We start from the raw sequence: 19,646 nt of genomic DNA on the forward strand, positions 1-19,646 counted from the left end.
TTACCTTGTCTAAGTATTTCCTCGGCTCGTTCGCGTGAAATCTTCCCGTGGAACCAGCAAAGGTTTTCCTCCCGGTTCATCCTGATGATGTACGACTTGGTCTGTGAAATCCATGACAAAGAGAAAACTGTTTTGATCAACACTGAAGCATACGGATGGGGAAGTAGAGAACAGATATACATTAGATGAGATCTTCTGAGTTTCAATTGCTAATCGTCATCATCCGAAGGTCAATGCTACTCAACCAACCAACACATATTGGTACAGAAGCTGATCGATGATGACGACGATACGTAGGATACGCTCTAATCAGCTACATTTCGATTTCTCGGTAGGTACGCCCGTTTTGGGAAATCGCATTCCACATGCACGGGAATCGACAAATTCTTAGAGAAGCTATTTTTAGCATGTGATATGATGGACACACAAACCATATATGTTGTACAGATTCCATTTTATCAATCAGTATTTTTGATTGCTCTGAAGCAAGTGAAAACAGAGGATTCTTACCAGAAATCAGCCTCGCAGCAAGAATTTGCACAAACTAACACTTCCAATAGTACACACATACGACATTGAACAAACTAAGCGTAAGGGTTTCGAAATTGCTTAAAAACAAAATAAAGAAAATAAATTAAAATAAGATACTGAAAAAAAGGAAAGCTCTTCTATCACTTGACACTAACAGATGTAGGTATGGATTGAAGCTACTATACAACTTTCATTCCTATCCTACGTAGTAAAGTGTACAGCGAACGATGATCAAAGCGATCAAAGTCTTCTTCTATACTGGTTGGTGTTTGTCTGCTCTCGCTTACTGGTGTTGTCAAGAATCGCTAGTAGGGGTAAAAGAGGCAACTGTATATTCCATATCGGGTACATGAGCCCGCATACGATACGATACGAGCCCGTATACCTGCTGTTGCTGACAGGCGTCAAACAGCGCACCATCAGAGGACAAAAGAGAATAGTTATCAATGAATCCGCTGTGGCGGATTGCAGTATGATTCAGGTCTTAACATTGCAGTTTAATATTTTTTGTAATGATAAAAACATGACCCTAAAAGATTTAAAATTTAATTTTAATTTACAAGCAGTCCTGGATTTATTCGTAATATTGTTATTAAATGTGCCTCTCAAGAAAAGAATATGGCGATTATCTGCCTCTAGCTTCTGATATAAGCGAGAAAGTTACTAATCATAACAGCGTCACCAGATTCAAAAAATATTTTATTCTATTATATGGGGTTTGACAGCAAGCACACTCATTTCATTGAGCCACTCCAGCCGTTCATCACAAATTCATTCAAAAACATCTGTTACTTCGCGAAACCCACGTGCTTTTGTTTTGGGCGGGAACATGCTTTCTTTTGTTTTGCCTTGCGACTGTCACTGCGGCCGTATGCCTTGCGAGCGTACGACCGCCGCCGGACTCTAATAAAAGATAAGCGCAACAATATCTTCGGTTAGAAATTATTAATTTTTTTTTTTGGAACATCCCTATTGTTTTATCATTTTTGTCATGAAATTTCTTCATTCCTTACTTACCACGGCATAAACATTTCAATGCCACGCATTTGTAAGCCCCCTCAAATTTATGTAATAGGGTGGGGTGGGGCAAGATGGGTCACCTAAGAATAGATTATCATAACTTTGTAAATGAGGCTTTCCACGAAGCAGCACGAAAAAAATCCACTTTTTTTAATTTTGCATTTTTGATTTACATATAATTTTGCACAGCTGTTCTAATCAATATAAATAACCATTTTTTCATATTAAAACTTTTTATGGAGTCTTGACTAACTTTCAAATAGGGCCTATGAAAAAATGGAACACATGCGAATGTAAAATCATATCTCTGAAACTGCTTGTTTGATCGGAAAATTGTCTTCGGCAAAGTTGTAGATTAATAAATGGTGGCTCTCAGAAAAATACACATTAAAAAATTTATTTAGTTTTTCTTCCGAAAAAAACTGAATTTTGTTACTAAAAATTAAATTTCTCAAAAAGCTATTTTTTTTACCTTCGTGATATTTTGTGACAATAAAGTTCATTCTGTTAGCTACCATCTGTAGAAATTTCATAATGGTAAAAAATGTACAAAAAAGTTATGGCACTTTGAACATTTTCGGTTGTGTGTTTTTTAGAGTGTATCACGAATTCACGCAAACTCGCCGTAGGGGTTTGGCAAAACTGTCTCAGAATCCGATGGAATTTCTTAGGTTTAAATTATGTATTTTTAAGCAAGATTGCATACGTTGTTTTTTTATTTATCTAGACTAATATTTGAAAAGGGCTAAAGTATTTGACCGTTTTTTACTCAATATAACTTAAAAATGACATTACCTACAAAAAAGTTATGTATGGGTGACTTTTAGATAATCATGTGAACTTTTATAACATTGAAAAATGTCAATAAGCTTTAAAAGTTAAAAAAATGCAAATAAGAAAAAATATTTCAATTTGCAAAACATGACATTTTTGTTATTATTGAAAATTTTGCCATATATCGCAAGATGGGCACTTTTGAAGAAAAGGATTTTTGAGGTACCGTGATTTCGGGTGAAATTGATCGACATGAGGGTCATTTTCATTTGTTAAAAATATTGCTTTAAACTTAAAACAATTAGTATAAAATGACCATCATCTGGCTAAAGGATTATTGAATGATGAGTTACATGTTTTACAGTCAATTAGTGACATATTTATGTATTAAATTAAATATTTTCCGTAATTGCGTGTTTGGCACCCTTTCAAACTTTTGTTACCGTGGCTGTATCGAATATTCGAATGGATGCTTTTAGCTGCCAAGTATTTGCTAAACACGATTTCATCATCAAAAATTTTATAAATATTCGAATTTATACATAAAATTACACTTTTCCGGAAGTAATGACTTTTTCAGTATGAAAAGTGCATACTTTAAGGCGGTTTCATAAAATTTATTAAATTTAAAACTTGAATAATTAAAAATTGAGAAAACTCGTGAAAGTTTTGCGTAGCATTTCGCATACTGGGGTGGTTAATTCAGGTGGAAAACATATTTTTGGCACATGCAAAGGTATTTCATTTACTGATCAATTTCATCCCGAAAGCAAAATTATTGATTTTTTATTTTAAATGATATTTACCTATTGCAATAAATTTATTTGTAGTAAAAGTTTCAAACTCGTTGAATGATGAGAATCGTGTTCGTACTTGTTTTATTGCTTTGATTTTGATTTTCTTTGGGTGATTGACTGTACGTTGGATGATATCTTTAATTGGCATTTCAGTCTAATTTGGTCAATCAAAAACAACTATATGTTTTCTTAACTCGATGTTTCGGTCCTTATTGGACCTTTTTCAAGGATTCTGTAATGTTTGAGTTTGACCATATCGCTGCATTCGAAATCACGGTAGCATAAGTGAAACATTTTTGACAGCTCCTCCCCTCTTAAAGTATATTCTCCCATACCTAATAGAAGGCTCCTAGCAATATCATAAACTTCCCCTAAAATGCTACATCTTTAATGGACGGTTCCTAACAACAAATACTTAATATTATCATTTTGTGTGTTTCTCTTCGGTAGAAAAAAAGTTTTTATCCAGGGCGTTTTCCAGCGTATTTTCAGATATTTTCATATATTAAATTAAACATAGCTCCATATGTTTGATTCACAAGTCTATCTAATGCAAAGTATTTATTTTATTCTCCTATGAATAAGGAAATTTTTAAGTTGAAATTCGACTTCTGGTTGATTTTCTGAATTTCTGTGTAACAGATCTGGTGTTCTGGTTCAAAACAGAATCCTAAATTATATTCTTTGTATTGGATAGATTTATAATTAAAACAAATAAAGCTATGTTCAATATTAATATGTGAAAATCCACGTATAAAAATACCCAAAAATTGGTTTGACTCAAAAAAAAAAAAACATTTTGTGTTGGGTTGGATTCAGATAATAGCAATTTAATTACTTTGATCCATTTTGAATTCTATTCTTAACGGTTGGTGTGGGGTTTGGTTCTCCGAAATAGGATTAATTTAATTTCGCAAATGGGCATGTATTCCAAATTGACTTCAATTTATTTTTTAACTTTTTTTAGCGTGATCGTTTTTTCAATATTTCAATTTTTACTTGAAAGTTCACACAAATTCCTTAAAGTCACACGTACCACACTTTTTTGTAGGTCATGTTATTTTAAGTTACATTGGTATAAAAAAATGGTCAAAAACTTAAGCCCTTTTCAAACATTAGTGTAGATAAATATATATAAAAAAACAACAAAGTATGCAACGTTGTTTAAAAGTACATAGTCTTCATACCTATACAATTCCATTGAAATCTGAGAGGGTGCTGCCTACCCCAAAATCTAGTTTGCGGGAAATTCGTCATGCACTCTAAAAAAAAACACGCAACCAAAAATGATCAAAGTGCCATAACTTTTTTGTACATTTTTTTACCACTATAAAAATTTTAGAGATGATAGCTAACAGAATGAACTTTATTCTCACAAAAAAACACAAAGGTAAAAAAATAACTTTTTGAGATATTTGATTTTTAGTAACAAAATTCAGTTTTTTCAAAAGAAAAACTAAATAAATTTTTCAATGTGTATTTTTCTGAGAGCCGCAATATATTATTCTACAACTTTGCTGAAGACACCTTTCCGATCTAACAAGCCGTTTCCGTGTTATATTTTTTTATTTGCTTGTGTTCCATTTTTTCATAGGCCCTAATTGAAAGGTAGTCGAGACAAAATATGAACTTTTGATATGAAAAAAGTGTTTCTCACATAAAAAGGAATAGTATACAAAAATATCAAGTAGATTAAAAACATCGATTAAAATGGATTCGTGCTGGTCCGTGGAAAGCCTCAAATACAAATCGTTTTGGTTGGTATCCATCCTCTACTTTTCAATAAAGGGTGAGTCGTTAATTATTGTGCCACCCTACCTTCAATTGTTTCGCAAATTGTCTACAGTTAACAAAATGAAACCAAATTTTTACAGTAGTTTAGTATATGTATATATCTCAACTTTTTGGTTTAGTTTCAAATTTAGGATGCGTTTTAGTGAAATTCACGACATTTTCAATTCGCCCCCAAAACGACGATTGCACCGCTTGGGAGTGTTGTCGTCGTCGTGATGATGCTTCCCGAAAGAAATGTCAAATTCGTTCGGGGTTTCAAAACATTGGAAAGAAATTCATTATGTTTACAGTCAGATTGAGATTTACGAGTAAATGAGTGTCATCCAAAGGTATAACTGTTTATTCTGAGCATAACAGTATTTTTCACGGCAGTGAAAACTAATCAGAAGTATGATATTTAAGGGTCTGAAAATCGTTCAGGCGAAGTGGATAGCAAATCTAACCTAGAATATCTTACAATTCTAACCTCAACTCCTCACTTGCACAAGCCGGATCTCATTTTTCACGGAAATGGTGGAACAAAATGCAAAACTAATGTACGTGCGACCGAGGAAATTGAAAGTTCTACCATTCCCACTTGAAAAAATTGTCGGATGTGGGTTGTAAGTAGGAAAAATAAAATAATTCCCCCAACAGATTATGTTAATAGGTATGTAAAAAAAGGTAAACATCATCAGTTCGGTAGTTGCGCTACCGAAACAAAGATGGGTAACAGTATGTTTTGTTTTGCCCTTGAAAGCCAATTAACGCCCTCCTTGTGGACATGTTCAAGCTCCACTTGAAACAAATAATTGAAGCTCTCTGGTTTGTTTATGCGCATCGTGCCTGGTTTTCACCCAGCTCCAAGCTTATGTTTCACTGACAACCGTTCCTGAAATCTATTGATGAACATTAAGATGATCCGATAATGTAAAATCATTAATTGTTCCAAGGCGCGATACCATGATTTTAGATTTTTGCATGTGATTGTACAACATCTTTTTTAGAACTGTTAACTAAATTTATTCTATATCGACCGGAATCTCACTGATAACTGCTCAATTCATTATATGTAAACAACTGACTATAAGGTGACATTGCAAAATTTGGTTGATTTTGGTGCCGTAGGAAAAAAGTTCCGTTAGTTTGAAAATGGCACAATAACACTAGTTTACAGCATTTTTGAACTCGGTAAGCTGATGATAATTTTTGGTGTAGAATCATGCCCTGAGTTCAAAAATGCGAAAGAAAAAAATTACAGTAGAGCGGAATTTTTTTCGACTTTCCATTTGATTTTGATTTGAAATCGATTTTTGAAATTGATTTGATTTGAAATCGATTTTTGTTCTATTTTTAAGCAAAGTCGCTCACTTCAAACATCTCATTCTTCGTAATCAATGCTCCGATTGAGCTGAAATTTTTACTGTAACTCGCCTACATATGACATGTCAAATAATCGTCGAGAAAGAATTTTTAAATTGTTTTTTTTCTTATTGAAAAAAATACACTTCAAATTTTTTTGTGAATTTCGCTAAAATTTAAGGATATCGTCTCTAAAACACGCCAATATCTTGAATTTCATCAATCTGACGCAACACCTGTATTCAGATGATCGAATGCTATTGTATTCAGCTTTTGATTTATGGAAAAATATTTAAAATTGGTTGAACAAAACTCAATATATTTGAATATTGATAAATTACATATTTTTAAAAGCTGTAAAACTCGATAAAACTCGAGCTGTAAAACTCGATATCGTTTTATTTTGTAAACTAGTGTAATTATCGACTCACCCTTTACAATAGTGAGCTATGCTAAGAAGTCGATAAAAAGTTAATAATATGCAAAACAAGAATTCGAAGTTCGAGCAGTTTCAAAAAAAGATTGATTTTGGATCGAGAAAAAAATGCGGGACACAATGGGCCACCTTTTAAGTAGTTCAGATTTTCTCAACGAAAAACTTCAATATATACTATATATATCCATACTGAATAAACAAGAGCTACTAGTAAACATTTTATTAATTCATTTAGACGACTTTAAAATCTATGTCTTTACAAAAAAATGTCCTAAATTTATGTTATAAATTCAGGCGCTCATTCTGCTTTGTTTAAGTGAGTTATGAGATTGTCTTGTAATAAAAAATAAATCATTTTCAAATGCTCCAAAATTACGTTCAAAATTGAAGGTGATCCATCTTGCCCCGCAATCGTTTATATGGAAATTATATGCAATGTATCACATAAGAATAATGACTAAAAACCATTTTATTTTTTTCCAGTGAGTGTGAATAAGTGTTCAATAAAAATCCTTGACTTTTGTGTATTCATGCTGGACACCTAAAAAAAATATTAACATAATCAAAACATAAGTAACGCGTTCGAAAATGGCACTGACCCATCTTGCCCCGCTCGTGGCTCATCTGGCCCCGCCCCACCCTATTATGCTACTTGTGATAATCGAGTTCCAATAACATAAACATAAATCAGTTCTTCCTCAACTGTGTTTCATATCGAAACGTACACTTATTCATACTTAGTATGAATGATAAATGTAGGTCCGAAATCACTGTATATATTGAATATGGCATTCCAAATTTGAATTCTATTGACAAAACTTCTATGAAAATAGAAGAGCATTTCGATTTATTGAAAATTGTGTTTAAAATTCGTAGGAAATTATAGTTATTCTCGACTTCAAGAAATTTATTCCGAAAATTATTCAAAAAGTACGTAGCTTGAAAGAATTTGGATAACATACAGAAACCCCACATTTAAGGGTTTGTTAAACAAATACGTACATTGTTCACTTGAATGATCAAAAATGTTACTCCAAATCAACAAAATCATGAATAAAATCAAAAAGCCTATCTAAGGCCGTTCGCAATGCTGTTTTATTTTGTATGGCGAGTTTTGAAAATTTTAATTTAATTTAATTTAATTTTAATTTTAATTTTAATTTGTGATGTAGTCTGCAATATATGAAATTTTGTAAAGTTTAGGAATGACTGGGTAGGTAATATACTTGATCCCTTTTTCTTAATTTGTCTATAACTTTGAGGAAAATACTAAACACCCTGCCCTTCGGGCGCGTTCTGCCAACTTGGTCGAGACAGATTTCTAGTGTGAGCTAGTTGCAAATGGACATTCAAGTCCCTGAACGAAAAATGCTACTTGTGAGGATCACTTGAAGGTGGGATGGAAGATCATTCTTTTTATGTATTCGTGCTCGTGCATTGATTTTTTTTCGCATTCGTATAGTTTAAGCATTTTTTATTACTGTTCGGGTCTGTCACTGCGATCAGTTATTAGATCTACTGTTTGTGACATTACCCGTATCCTTAGCGTAGTGCATGTCGCCTAACTCAATCGCCATTGAAAGGCAGTGAAGTATTTTTGATACAGTTTTTGTTTTGTAAATACCCGATTTAGTAGATTTACGGTTAGTACAACCCGATTTGATGTCCTTTGCATCAAGTTTAGCCTCGAACGGCGAGGTTTTTAACTGTCTGCAAAGTAAAGTTAGTTAACTTAGTTTTATTCAGAGACCGTAAACCACCACGATACCAGTGACAAGGACTAAATACTATGATTCCTTGAATTGCCAGAACGCATATTCCAAAATTGAAAAAATAGGACGACACTAAGTTTCGGTAGATTTTACTCCGTAACGCAACTCGAAAAGGCGATCTACCCACGTTACGGGCTCCGTTAACGATCGAGCATCTTTGAAACCCCCCACGCTATGTCCAAAGGGAAGTATTATGAAAATCGAATGTACCTCAAATGTTATTCCATAGGATCGTAGGTTTGGACCTCTAGTTTCAGAATCTGTGCGGTTTAAAATATTTCATCTTGGGTTTTTCGATTTTTTTGATTTTTTTTTCTATTTTACCATAGAAGTGGCGAAAAAAAGTCATTTTAAGGTTAATTTCAACCCATATAAAAATGTATGGGGAAAAAACCCAAGATGGATTATTTCAAATCACACATATTCTGAATCTAGAGGTCCAAAAATACGGTTCTAGTGAAACAACTTTGAGGTACATTCACTTTTCATAATACTTCCCTTTGGACATAGCGTGCCCCTTCAACCATTCATGCATCAGCAGCACGGGTCGCCTGACACCTTGGATTGAGGTTCCCTGTTTGGTGGACTTTTACCCACGGAACAGTCTCGATTTTAGCGTTACGTAATAAAAGGATGCTGCTTTATACATTGGTGTTTTGGTGAATGATAGTATCATTCCGTGTATGATCAAGATGTTAGCCCGAAAGCGTTGTGGAAGAGAGAAACTACATTTCCAGCTATATCTCCAAAATGTTCTATCATAACATAACCTCCATATGTGCATATGATAGCACAACTGATCCCATTGATAAAACCGTTATGATTTTGAAAATGCACCCACTAGTTCAAAAGGTATGCAAAAAGATGTCTAAATCCTGTAAGGGTTAAACATTGCATTTGGATAATAAGTTTACAGCCGCAAATGTCGCAGATAAAGGCTCGTTTTTGCACACTGTGCCATTCGAGTTATCATAACGCGTACGGTCGTTCACCGAGCAACTGTAGCAAGGCGCGAATGAATGAAAACGACGACGCGCGCGGCTGTTGTTTTATTTGGAATGGTTTTTGTGATTCCCGTAATCTTGGGAGTCACATGATGATTTTTTGAGTAAACTGGTAAGTCCTATTTTGTGTTATTGAGCTTCCCGCCAAATTGTGGAAATTTTGTTAAAATTTGGGAGAGGAATGCAAAATTTTCACGCTGAGTTTCTTTTTTCCCATAAGGTGCCGGCCAGAGTGGACGCGTCACGCGACGCCCCACGAATTGAAAGAGTCTTAAATGAAGATAAATCAATCAAACAAAGCCCCACGAATTTCCTGTACGATTTGACAGTTCCTTCTTATTTTTTTTCTTCTCCTTTATGGCTCGACGTCCCCACTGGGACTTGGCTTGCCTCGCTTCAACTTAGTGTTCTTTGAGCACTTCCACAATTATTAATTGAAGGGCTTCCTTTGCCTGCCATTGCATGAATTTGTATATTGTGAGGCAAGCACAATGATACACTATGCCGAGGCCCGGATTAAGGATTGTGGGGCCCGGGGTCCGAACGGATATAAGGGCCCTTTGGAGAGATGAGCAATATATTTTTTTCTTTATTTTCGAGCAGTACTTCAGCAATATGAAAATTAAAGTTAGAGGCCATCCATTAAGTACGTCATGGCCCTAAGGGGGAGGGGGGGTTTGTGAAAGTGTGACAAGCAATGTATTAAGTATAGGAAAAACCCGTATGAAGAGGGGGGGGGGGGGAAGAGGGTTGAAAATTTCCAATTTCAGCGTGACGTACTTAATGAATGCTCCCTAGTGTTAGCAATCAAACAAGGATTTTATGGGGGGCCTCTGAAATGTAGGGGCCCGGGGCCCTGCCCTTCTACCCCTTTTAGATCCGGCTCTGACTATGCCCAGGATGTCAAAAAAAAGTTCCGACTCCATAGCCTCAACCACTAGGCTAACTGGAGACCCCAAATTTAAACACTAAGATCCAAATAAACTGTGATAAGTGATTTAATAAAACTGTTTTGAGTTCTGTTTTCAGGTCCTTATTATTGATTGTTATTAGTTATTCCTTTGCGTGTAAAATTTCGATTTGCTTTGCAATTGTAAGTTTATCATCGAAAGCGCAATACCCAACTAACATTTTCAGCGCTAAATATAAGCTACAGTCATTTGCTTTCTGTTGTGTAACCATCGAATTGAAGCAGTCAAAGCTGAGTAAAAGGGAAGCTAGTCAAATATAATCCATAAGCTACACAGATCGAAAAAAGAATGTAAAATTCTGTGACATGATGCACATGATTGGAGCGTGGGATATCATAGAAGTTTACATGACATATCATGTAAAGTTCATGAAATATCATGTAAACTTCCATTATATGTCATGTAATTCAACATGACTCTGAGAGTTTACATGACATATAACACAAATTTACATGATATATCATGTAAACCATCATAACACTAAGTTTACATGACCAAAATGAAGTTTACATGACGTGTAAATCTCATTATTTCTATCAGTGTAATACACGACTGCAAAACAAGCACCATACAGCTACCAAACTTGATTTTCAAAAATCAATCACTTGTCACTGGGGTTGCCTTTACTGCGCTCTGTTCCAACTCCGGGAGATTTCCCGGAAGATGTGAAAACTTGAACAAATCTAATAGGAGTCCCCACTAGCAAAACAGCTGCTACTATACAGTACAATTCGTAATACTGACAAATCCAAAAACCAGAAGCGCTTTGAAGGCTGTTATGCGATATCATTACAGCTGAAAGCTGTAATAAAGAAACTGTTGATATACCAACACGGCTTGTCGGATGTAAACATTATTGTCAAAACAAACTTCGAGCGCGATATGAAGCTACTATACAAATACTTTACAGCTATCTATCTCTGTACTGTGAAATTATTTCGGTTGCTTTTATTGCACTTTAATCCAACTCCGGAAGATTTACCGGAAATGTACAAATCGAGTAAGAGCCCCTGTTGCTTTTATACAGTACATTTTGTAATGTTGTCAAATACACAAAACAGCAGCGCTTAGTATTTGTTTAAAGAACACTCTTTCAGCTAGAAGCTGCGACAAAAACCTGTTGGTGCAACCACACAGCTTCGAAGATCTTCAATGTAAACATTATTGCATTTGAAACGTCAAACAAACAAGCTTTTGCAACAAGATGCAGTTGGGTAAGGTTTCTTGTGGCACAATTATGAAGTCTTGTCTGGAGTAAAACAAAACGGGATATTTTCTATGCTATTTATATATAGCAGTGTGGCAGCGAGGACATCATCGGAACCAGTGGATACGGAGATCGGGAGTTCGATTCCAAGTAGCGGCAAGTACTTTAATTATTCAATTTTAAAAGCATTAATTCCAGTTCCACAAGTATTGCGTCACGGTATCCATAACCTAAATATATTCAATCGATTAATTTGGGGATGCCGTATAACTATTATTTAACAACTGTAAAAAAGCTGAAAAAGCGCCTTCTCGAGATGTTATTCAGTTAGTGGTTACATAGGAGCCGATAAAAGAGCTATGACTCGGTGGCATAGAAGCTGATCGCACAGCATGTACAAGTGGATTAAGTTCGCCAGATTCATTGGTATAGGGCTTGCATAGAAGCTTCCGTCCATATGTACAACACAGAAACTCAGCATCAAAGCCGTATTGAGGACGATTTGTTGACGTTTACATTTACAATAAATGTTAGTTGGGTATATAATTAAAATTGTAAGCAAACGACACACGCTATGTCCAAAGGGAAGTATTATGAAAAGTGAATGTACCTCAAAATTTATTCGCTAGAACCATATATTTTCAGAAAATGTGTGGTTTTAAATAATCCATCTTGGGTTTTTCCCAAACATTTTTATATGGGACGAAATTTACCTTAAAATGACTTTTTTCGATATTTGTATGGGAAAATAGAAAAAAAATGAAAAATATAAAAAAACCCAAGATAAAATATTTTAAACCGCACAGATTCTGAAACTAGAGGTCAAAGGCTACGATTCTAGGGAAAACATTTGAGGTACATTCGATTTTCATAATACTTCCCTTTGGACATAGCGTGCGACAGGAGCTAGAACTTTGGTGTTAAACAGCAAAATGTAGAATGGAACAGGGAGCACAATTTTACTTAACAAAGAATTTTAATTTATCATGTATTTTTCAAAGATAATTGATAAAAACAAATTAAAAGACACCACTTTTGAGCTTCTTCCCTCTAGAAAACTAAAAGTTTTCTAACAAAACAAACGGGTTCAAATTTTTTATTTAATAGAACATTTTATATTTTTTTCGAATGAGGAATAAAAAACTGAAAAGCCACCCGAAAACAATAAAAAACTGCTATAAATTTGACCAGGGTTATACTTCCCATGGTTGCTCTAGAGCACCATCGATTTTCGGCGAACTCGGGACAAATGGAATTAGATCAATATGGTGCAATAATTTTTAGAATATGGTTTTAACCTCATAAGGTTGATCCAACTACTAACTACTTGTTTCAATAGTTGAACTGTTGATAAACAATCAAAAAACTATTGATTTAGAACAAAAAAATTTTTCATTGATTTCGAAAAATTTAGCCAATTTGCAATTATTTTTGTTAAAGCACTTTTTTCGGAAACGCTTTTTGGCATAGATATACTGCCGTGAATCGCAAGTCAGTCCCGTATGTAAAAAGTAGGCATTGAGAAAATGGACCCTGAAGTTCTCGAATTCGATAAATATGAAAAACTTCAAAAAATTGCCGTGACTTTAAAACTTTTGCGATTATCGCGAAACTTTCACAAATTGCTTCAAACGTAAAGAGGTAACTGTAGAAAATTTAAAAGTAACAAAAACATTGATCAATTTTGTATTGAAAGGAACAAAAGTTCATAATGGGACTGACTAACAGTTGAAATTTGACCATACGCGTAGATAGAGTAACCAATATAATTTGGACCCCCATATATTTTGGACCCCCTGGGTCGTATTATCACAACTTACACAGGTTTAATGATAGGATGACGGAAATTTTTAGAATCATTCGCTAAATAAGATTGCTCTGCACGGGCAGCAATCATTTCCTTGCTGGAAATATTCTTATTTGCCTTGAAATTAATTTTTGCCAATCTCGTCATCCGTGCGAGTGTCGTTCATGTTGACAAAAAGAGATTGCGGTGTTGAGGAAACTTGCAGATGTAAACAAAAGTGTTTATCATTCTAGCGCATTAAATTCGCAATGTTCGTCTAATCAGCCTTTGTCAATCAAGTAACACAAGTTTACAAAATAAAACGAAAGTCGTGAACTTCTGTCAACGACCAAAATTTTTGAAGCACAATTTAGTGCTCATTTCGGAACCGACCTTCAAAAAATTTAAAGTAGAACAGTTTTTGAGTTTTAGCACAATATCGAGTTTTGCAAATTTTCAAAATATGTAATTTACTAAAATTCAAATATAATCCGTTTTGTTCAGCCAATTTTAAATCTTTTTCCATAAATTAAAAGCTGAATACAATACTATTCGATCATGCGAATGCAGGTTTTGCATCAGATTGATGAAATTCAAGATATTGGCGAGTTTTAGGGACGATCCTCTTAAATTTTAGCAAAATCCCCAAAATTTTTTGAAGAAAGGTATTTTTTTCAATAAGAAAATACGAACTGAAAAATTCTTTCTCGACGTTTATTTGACATATCATAAGTAGGCGAGTTACAGTAAAAATTTCAGCTCAATCGGAGCATTGATTACGGAGAACGAGATGTTTGAAGTGAGCGAATTTCGACACCTACATTTAAAAAGGGCGTAACTGCATTTGGAAGTAATACCTTCTTTCAAATCTGTAGGTCGTACTGCCTCCCTTACACTCAAACCACCGTGGTTGTCGGAAAGAGGAGAGTTTTTCCCATCTGGTACTTGTTGTGAAAAACATGGAAATCATAACACATGATCCACAGTTCTACAAGAAGGTGATGATTCCAAAAGCAGTTACGCCCTTTTGAAATGTAGGTGTCGATTTGCTTAAAAATAGAACAAAAATCGATTTCAAATCATCAACCTTGTATGGAAAGTCGAAAAAATTTCCGCTCTACTGTAATTTTTTCTTTCGCGTTTTCGAACTCAGGGCATGATTCTACACCAAAAATGATCATCAGCTCACCGAGTTCAAAAATGCTGTAAACTAGTGTAATTAGGATGTGATCCAGCGTATTCAAGCGGCAAAATGTTCCAAAATAGTTTCGAACGAGTTTAAACACCGGGTGTCCAAAATATATACTGAGGAGGGTCCAAAATATATTGGGGTGTCCAAAACAGTGAAAACTGATGCTTAAAAAATCAGTTATTTTCATCAAATTTTCAGCCAGAAATGACTTTGTGGGTACTTTTAACGGACAGTGGAGGCTTTTACGAATATACTAACATCATTATTATGTGTAAATACCCTCTGAATCTGTTTGATTTTGACTTAAATTCAAACTAATGTCCTCTAGGGGTCCAAAATTCAACCGTTACCCTATTTATTTTTCACTATTTATGGTCCTCTATCACCCCTTAAAAAGTTTGCACTCACAATCCTTACACTTTGTATTCAAACCAAGATTAAAAATTATGTATTGTACTGAAAGTGAATCAAGATTAATGTGTTCTTAGTTTCTTGGAGCATATCCAAATTACATTTGCTTCCCATACTCTAACACAATTTTTGATGAGTTACATGAATTTCTTACCTTGATTATCACAAAATCGCTCATTGTCATCTTACTGATAGTCGTATTCTTTATTATGATCACAAATAATAACTTGCACGCCCTCGCCGTTCCTCCTTATATCATCTATGTCTGGTTTAATCCAAACGCATGCATTCCCGTTAATTAAATCACTATCACACTTTACCACAACTCTGACCACAAGCTTTTCTCAATTTAGACAGCAAATTATTCACGGTCACTGAGCAAAGCAGGAACAGATCTCTCTAAACGACACTCAGATGTACGACACGGTATAGCACTAACCGTAAGCATGCCCTTTTCACAGTCCATGACTCATCCTCGTTTTTCGCTTTGCTAACACTCATTATCCACATGATGTAACTTCATCAGCCCCGTTTTATAAACTGTATCCACTGGCTTTCGTGCTCCCTCGCCGAACCCTTCGTTATCCTGTCCATTGGTGGGATTCAATTTTCATGCAAATGACCTCCCGCTGGGTCAGACAGCCGGTCTGAAAGGATTGCAGTGCTCTATTTCACTTCTCCTTCGATGCTCCCAACGATATTGGGTTATTGAAAGGACCGTAAATCGCAGTTTCATACCGTCACGATTTTGCCACTGCCATCTGCACACGCTCCAGTTGATAACAGATTCATACTGCCCGCCGTCGTCGTCGTCGTGATTACAACCGACCGAAATCAGTGTTAGGTACTTCTAGCGGGATGCTGCCCGTCCGATGTACGCACACTCTGGCCGAAACGGTTGTTCTCTCAGCTGTCCACAGAGTAGTCGGTATATAACCGCTCAGCTGGTGGAGCAGTCTAGACGGTCTCCAGGCGGGATGCTGCCCTGCCCGTTTGACATCGGTTGCACGAAACTGTATGCATATCCCGGTCACACGTTCTCTTACTCAGTAGCAAGTGTTCTGTATGTACTATGACGCGCGTGGTAGCAGTGAGTAGCTCGGCCCGCGGATAGTAAGATACTGAGACTGACTCATGCTTGCCATGAATGAATGATCCAAAGCGCACCAGCCGATATGGCTCGTGCGCTCCGGTTCGTGCAATATCGTGGAAATCACGCGCGTGATTACGTTCTAGCTAGGCGAACAGTAACGTAGCGCGATGTTCCTTTATATCGTAAGGGGTGGTAAAAAAGGCATACGTTTAACCCTTTGAGACCTTATCTATTTGTTGTTATATAGGGAAACTACATTTTTCGGCAGTTTTGGTCTCTTCGTCATGGTTTTTTTTGAAACCTATCGAATTCAAAATCGGCCTCTAATCTTTCTCAATTGGGTTTTTAAATTTAGATAAATGTATTGATTTTTTGGTTTTATACGAAAGAGCATCTTTTTCTGAACCACTATGATTTTTTTCAGATTTTTAGGACTTAATTTTAGTACCTAAAATCAATTTCGAAGAGATTTTTCAAAATCACCTTTTGACAGCTGAGCAACTGCTTGACAGCTCCGCCCAGTACAAAATGCGACGAGGGGTGATTCGACAAATTGCTCCCATACAAACTTCAAACTGATTTTTAAATAGGTTCCCGGGCACCAAAATTCATGAAAATTTGGATTTCGGCTCAGTTTGGCATGCAGATTCCGAATATGAAATTATCTCAACACCACTAAAGAAGCCAATTGAGCTGTTTCAGGCAATTTTGGCCGAGAAAACCGCCTTATGACTACGAAAATAAGTCTGCCGATAATACCCAAAGTCACGTTTACATATTTATATATTTTTAGGGGTTGAATACATAAAAATGGCGCTATGGTGGATATGCTAGAGCCTCTAGCCTAGATGTCTTTTTTTTCTTCTGAACCATGGAGGAATAATCTGCTACCCGTAACGTGGGTAGATCATCTTGGAATGGTGCGTTACGGTGTAAGATCTACCATATCAAGTGTTCAGACTTGAAAAACTAGACCGGCCTGGCAACCCCAAAATAGGTTCCACACGCGAACAGTAGGCATCCTCTTTACCCCCATGATAATTATTGCGCTATCTCTTATCATGCCGTAGGTAGATAACGATACCATCGATCGTCTCCGATCGGTATCGATCGTTCCCCATATCCACCACTGACCCCATCGTATCACTATGAATACGAGAGGCAGTTCAGTTCAAGTTCAACCGCACACTGTATCGCGTCGGACACAATTTATATACAATAAATCGGTCGAGCTAGGAAGTTTAGTTTCAATAAACAAAGTGTTTTTTAATAAACCGATCGTCGTCGTTTTCTGAAATTGTGCGCGAGTTTTAAGGACAAGAACACCTCCGAAGTATCAGCGATCACCAACGGTCCCGGTCAGTGTTAGAAACATTTTGGTCCTTCGAACCGGATGACCGTTGGACGATCGAATTGAAATTGGGCAAATTGCCTTGTGAACTCCGGTGCCTGTGAACAATAACACGCCGGTCAGTGACCCGACCGTAGTGCAATTAAGCGCGATCAAAATCGCCATAGTGATCTGTGGCTCAACCGAGCGAAGAAAACCATAGGAAATTGAATGGGATTGCATGTCATCGTGCGCTGCTGCTAGCCTGAGCGCACATCGACCAACGACGACGGACAGCGGTGGATCTACACTTGGCGAAATTGGAGTCATCTGGTGGAGATCGAGATTCAACGAACCAGGACGTGCTGTAGGATAACAGGGAAGTAAACTTGCATGTGATCTGTGGTGGCGCCATGCATGCGGTGCACACTGGAAATTGTAGAGAAGGATGGAATAAAATGGTGGTTTGAAAATTACTGTTTCATTTGCATGCGAATTTGTGTCCCTGAAGTCTATGACGGTTGGTCTTTGGTTCTGCTGGCAAACTTTCGGCTTGTTCTTCACCTGGTTGGCTCCCCTCCTCGCAGTCAGCATTATTGGTCGTTCTGTTCTCTGTCAATCGTGGGCCGGAGGGTTGAGTCGCGAATCGCGGAGGTCGTGTGAATGTGCACAGTGGTCCAGAAAGCAGATCTGAAAGTGGTTAAAAGTGACTTGAAAACTTTGAACTGCAGTGTGAATAGTGTCCAATGATACAGCAATAAACGAAAGTGCAACCAATTTTGAACGTTGAAAAGTGGTTCGAGAGTGCTAAAATGACCAGTGAATTAAAAGAATTGAAGTCGCAGCAACGGCAGGTGCGGAGTACGTTTGAAGGTGTTAAGCAGTTCATCCTGAAGTACAAGCGGGAGAAGCATGAGACCCAAATCGCAACCAGGATGGAAATATTGGAGGAAGCGATGAAGAAGCTGTATGTGCTGCGACGAAAAATCGAGGTGCTCACGGAAGAAGCTGATGAGCAGGAGTTTTTGGGCTCAAAGGAGGAACCTGCGGAGCTGAAGGCTCGCTTGTCTGCTCTCGTCGAAAAGCGTCAGCTCGAGAACAGCGCTGTCATCCAGCAAGCTGAAGACACGTACTGTGAGCTGAAATCGGCACTTCAGAACTTGCGCCCTAATGAATCAGCTACACCGTCAGTTCAACCCAGACCGACTGCCTTGTCTACGGTCAAACTTCCAGAAATTCGGCTCCCCAGTTTCGGCGGCAAAATCCGAGATTGGGTAACATTTCGAGACATGTTTAGAAGTCTGATCCACCGTAATCAACAGCTGACGGACATCGATAAGTTTACTTATCTCAGATCGTCACTTGAAGGCGAAGCAATCCGGGAGATCGCCATGATTGAAATTACCGCTGCAAACTACATCATTGCCTGGGAAATGCTGCAGAAACGGTATGAGAACAAGAAACTAATTGTCAAGGCTCATATCGACGCTCTGTTCGCAGTAGAACCGCTGAAACGAGAAAATTACGATGCATTGTGTCATCTCATCAGCGAGTACGACCGCAATCTTCAAATGCTGGACAAAATCGGCGAAGACACCCCGAAGTGGAGTACAATCCTTGTACACATGGTGTGCTCCAGACTAGATGCCGCCACCCTACGAAATTGGGAAACTCACTATGGTTCCACGGAGGTCCCAACGTATGACCAGTTAATGGAGTTCCTACGCAAGCATTGTGCTGTACTACAGTCGATAGTCCCAGCAAAGCCCGCTCAAGTCGAAGTGAAGAAGCCAAAATTCACCGTGAGTCACGCTCAAACTTCCGCTCCAAATTCCACCCGTTGTCCATTCTGCTCGGAAGAAATGCATTCAGCCTTCAAATGCCAAAAATTCATCAAGATGAAAATCCCGGAGCGATACGAGAAGGTGAAACGGTTTGGGCTCTGCTTGAATTGTCTTTCGTCGTCACACATGGTTCGAGTATGTACGGCTGGCGTATGTCGATACTGCCAGAGGAAGCACCATTCGCTTCTCCACTCCGGAGGCTTCAACAGTGGAAAGTCAACTGCACCAACACCACAGAGCGACTCCTCCGGCCCACAAATTCAGAATCGATCACAGACGACAAACCCACAGCAACCACAGCCACAAGCCCAGAACCAACCAACCCAGACTCAGACAGCTGGTC

General features: G+C 37.2%; 1 protein-coding gene and 1 long non-coding RNA gene across 4 annotated transcripts in view; one reads left to right on the top strand and one right to left on the bottom strand.

Annotated features, from left to right (window-relative positions):
• LOC109418536 (tyrosine-protein kinase Shark) overlaps nt 1-16,150 on the bottom strand; it is a 49,732-nt gene extending 33,582 nt beyond the window's left edge. Inside the window, exons 1-3 of one of the 3 annotated variants that reach the window (XM_062842327.1) lie at nt 687-825; nt 511-608; nt 5-101 (exon numbers count right to left, since the gene is read on the bottom strand). In XM_062842327.1, the coding sequence (XP_062698311.1) occupies nt 5-80 (76 nt within the window). In that variant the 5' untranslated portion in view covers nt 81-101; nt 511-608; nt 687-825. Of the gene's footprint in view, nt 1-4; nt 102-510; nt 826-15,190 lie in introns of those variants that run through there. The other 2 variants (XM_019692739.3, XM_019692741.3) reach the window with 2 other exon arrangements.
• The window catches only part of LOC134284084 (uncharacterized), an 816,516-nt gene that overhangs the window by 347,482 nt on the left and 449,388 nt on the right, over nt 1-19,646 (top strand). The window lies entirely within an intron of this gene.

The sequence above is a fragment of the Aedes albopictus genome, chromosome 3 (genome assembly GCF_035046485.1).
Source record: "Aedes albopictus strain Foshan chromosome 3, AalbF5, whole genome shotgun sequence".
Lineage (NCBI taxonomy): Eukaryota > Metazoa > Arthropoda > Insecta > Diptera > Culicidae > Aedes > Aedes albopictus.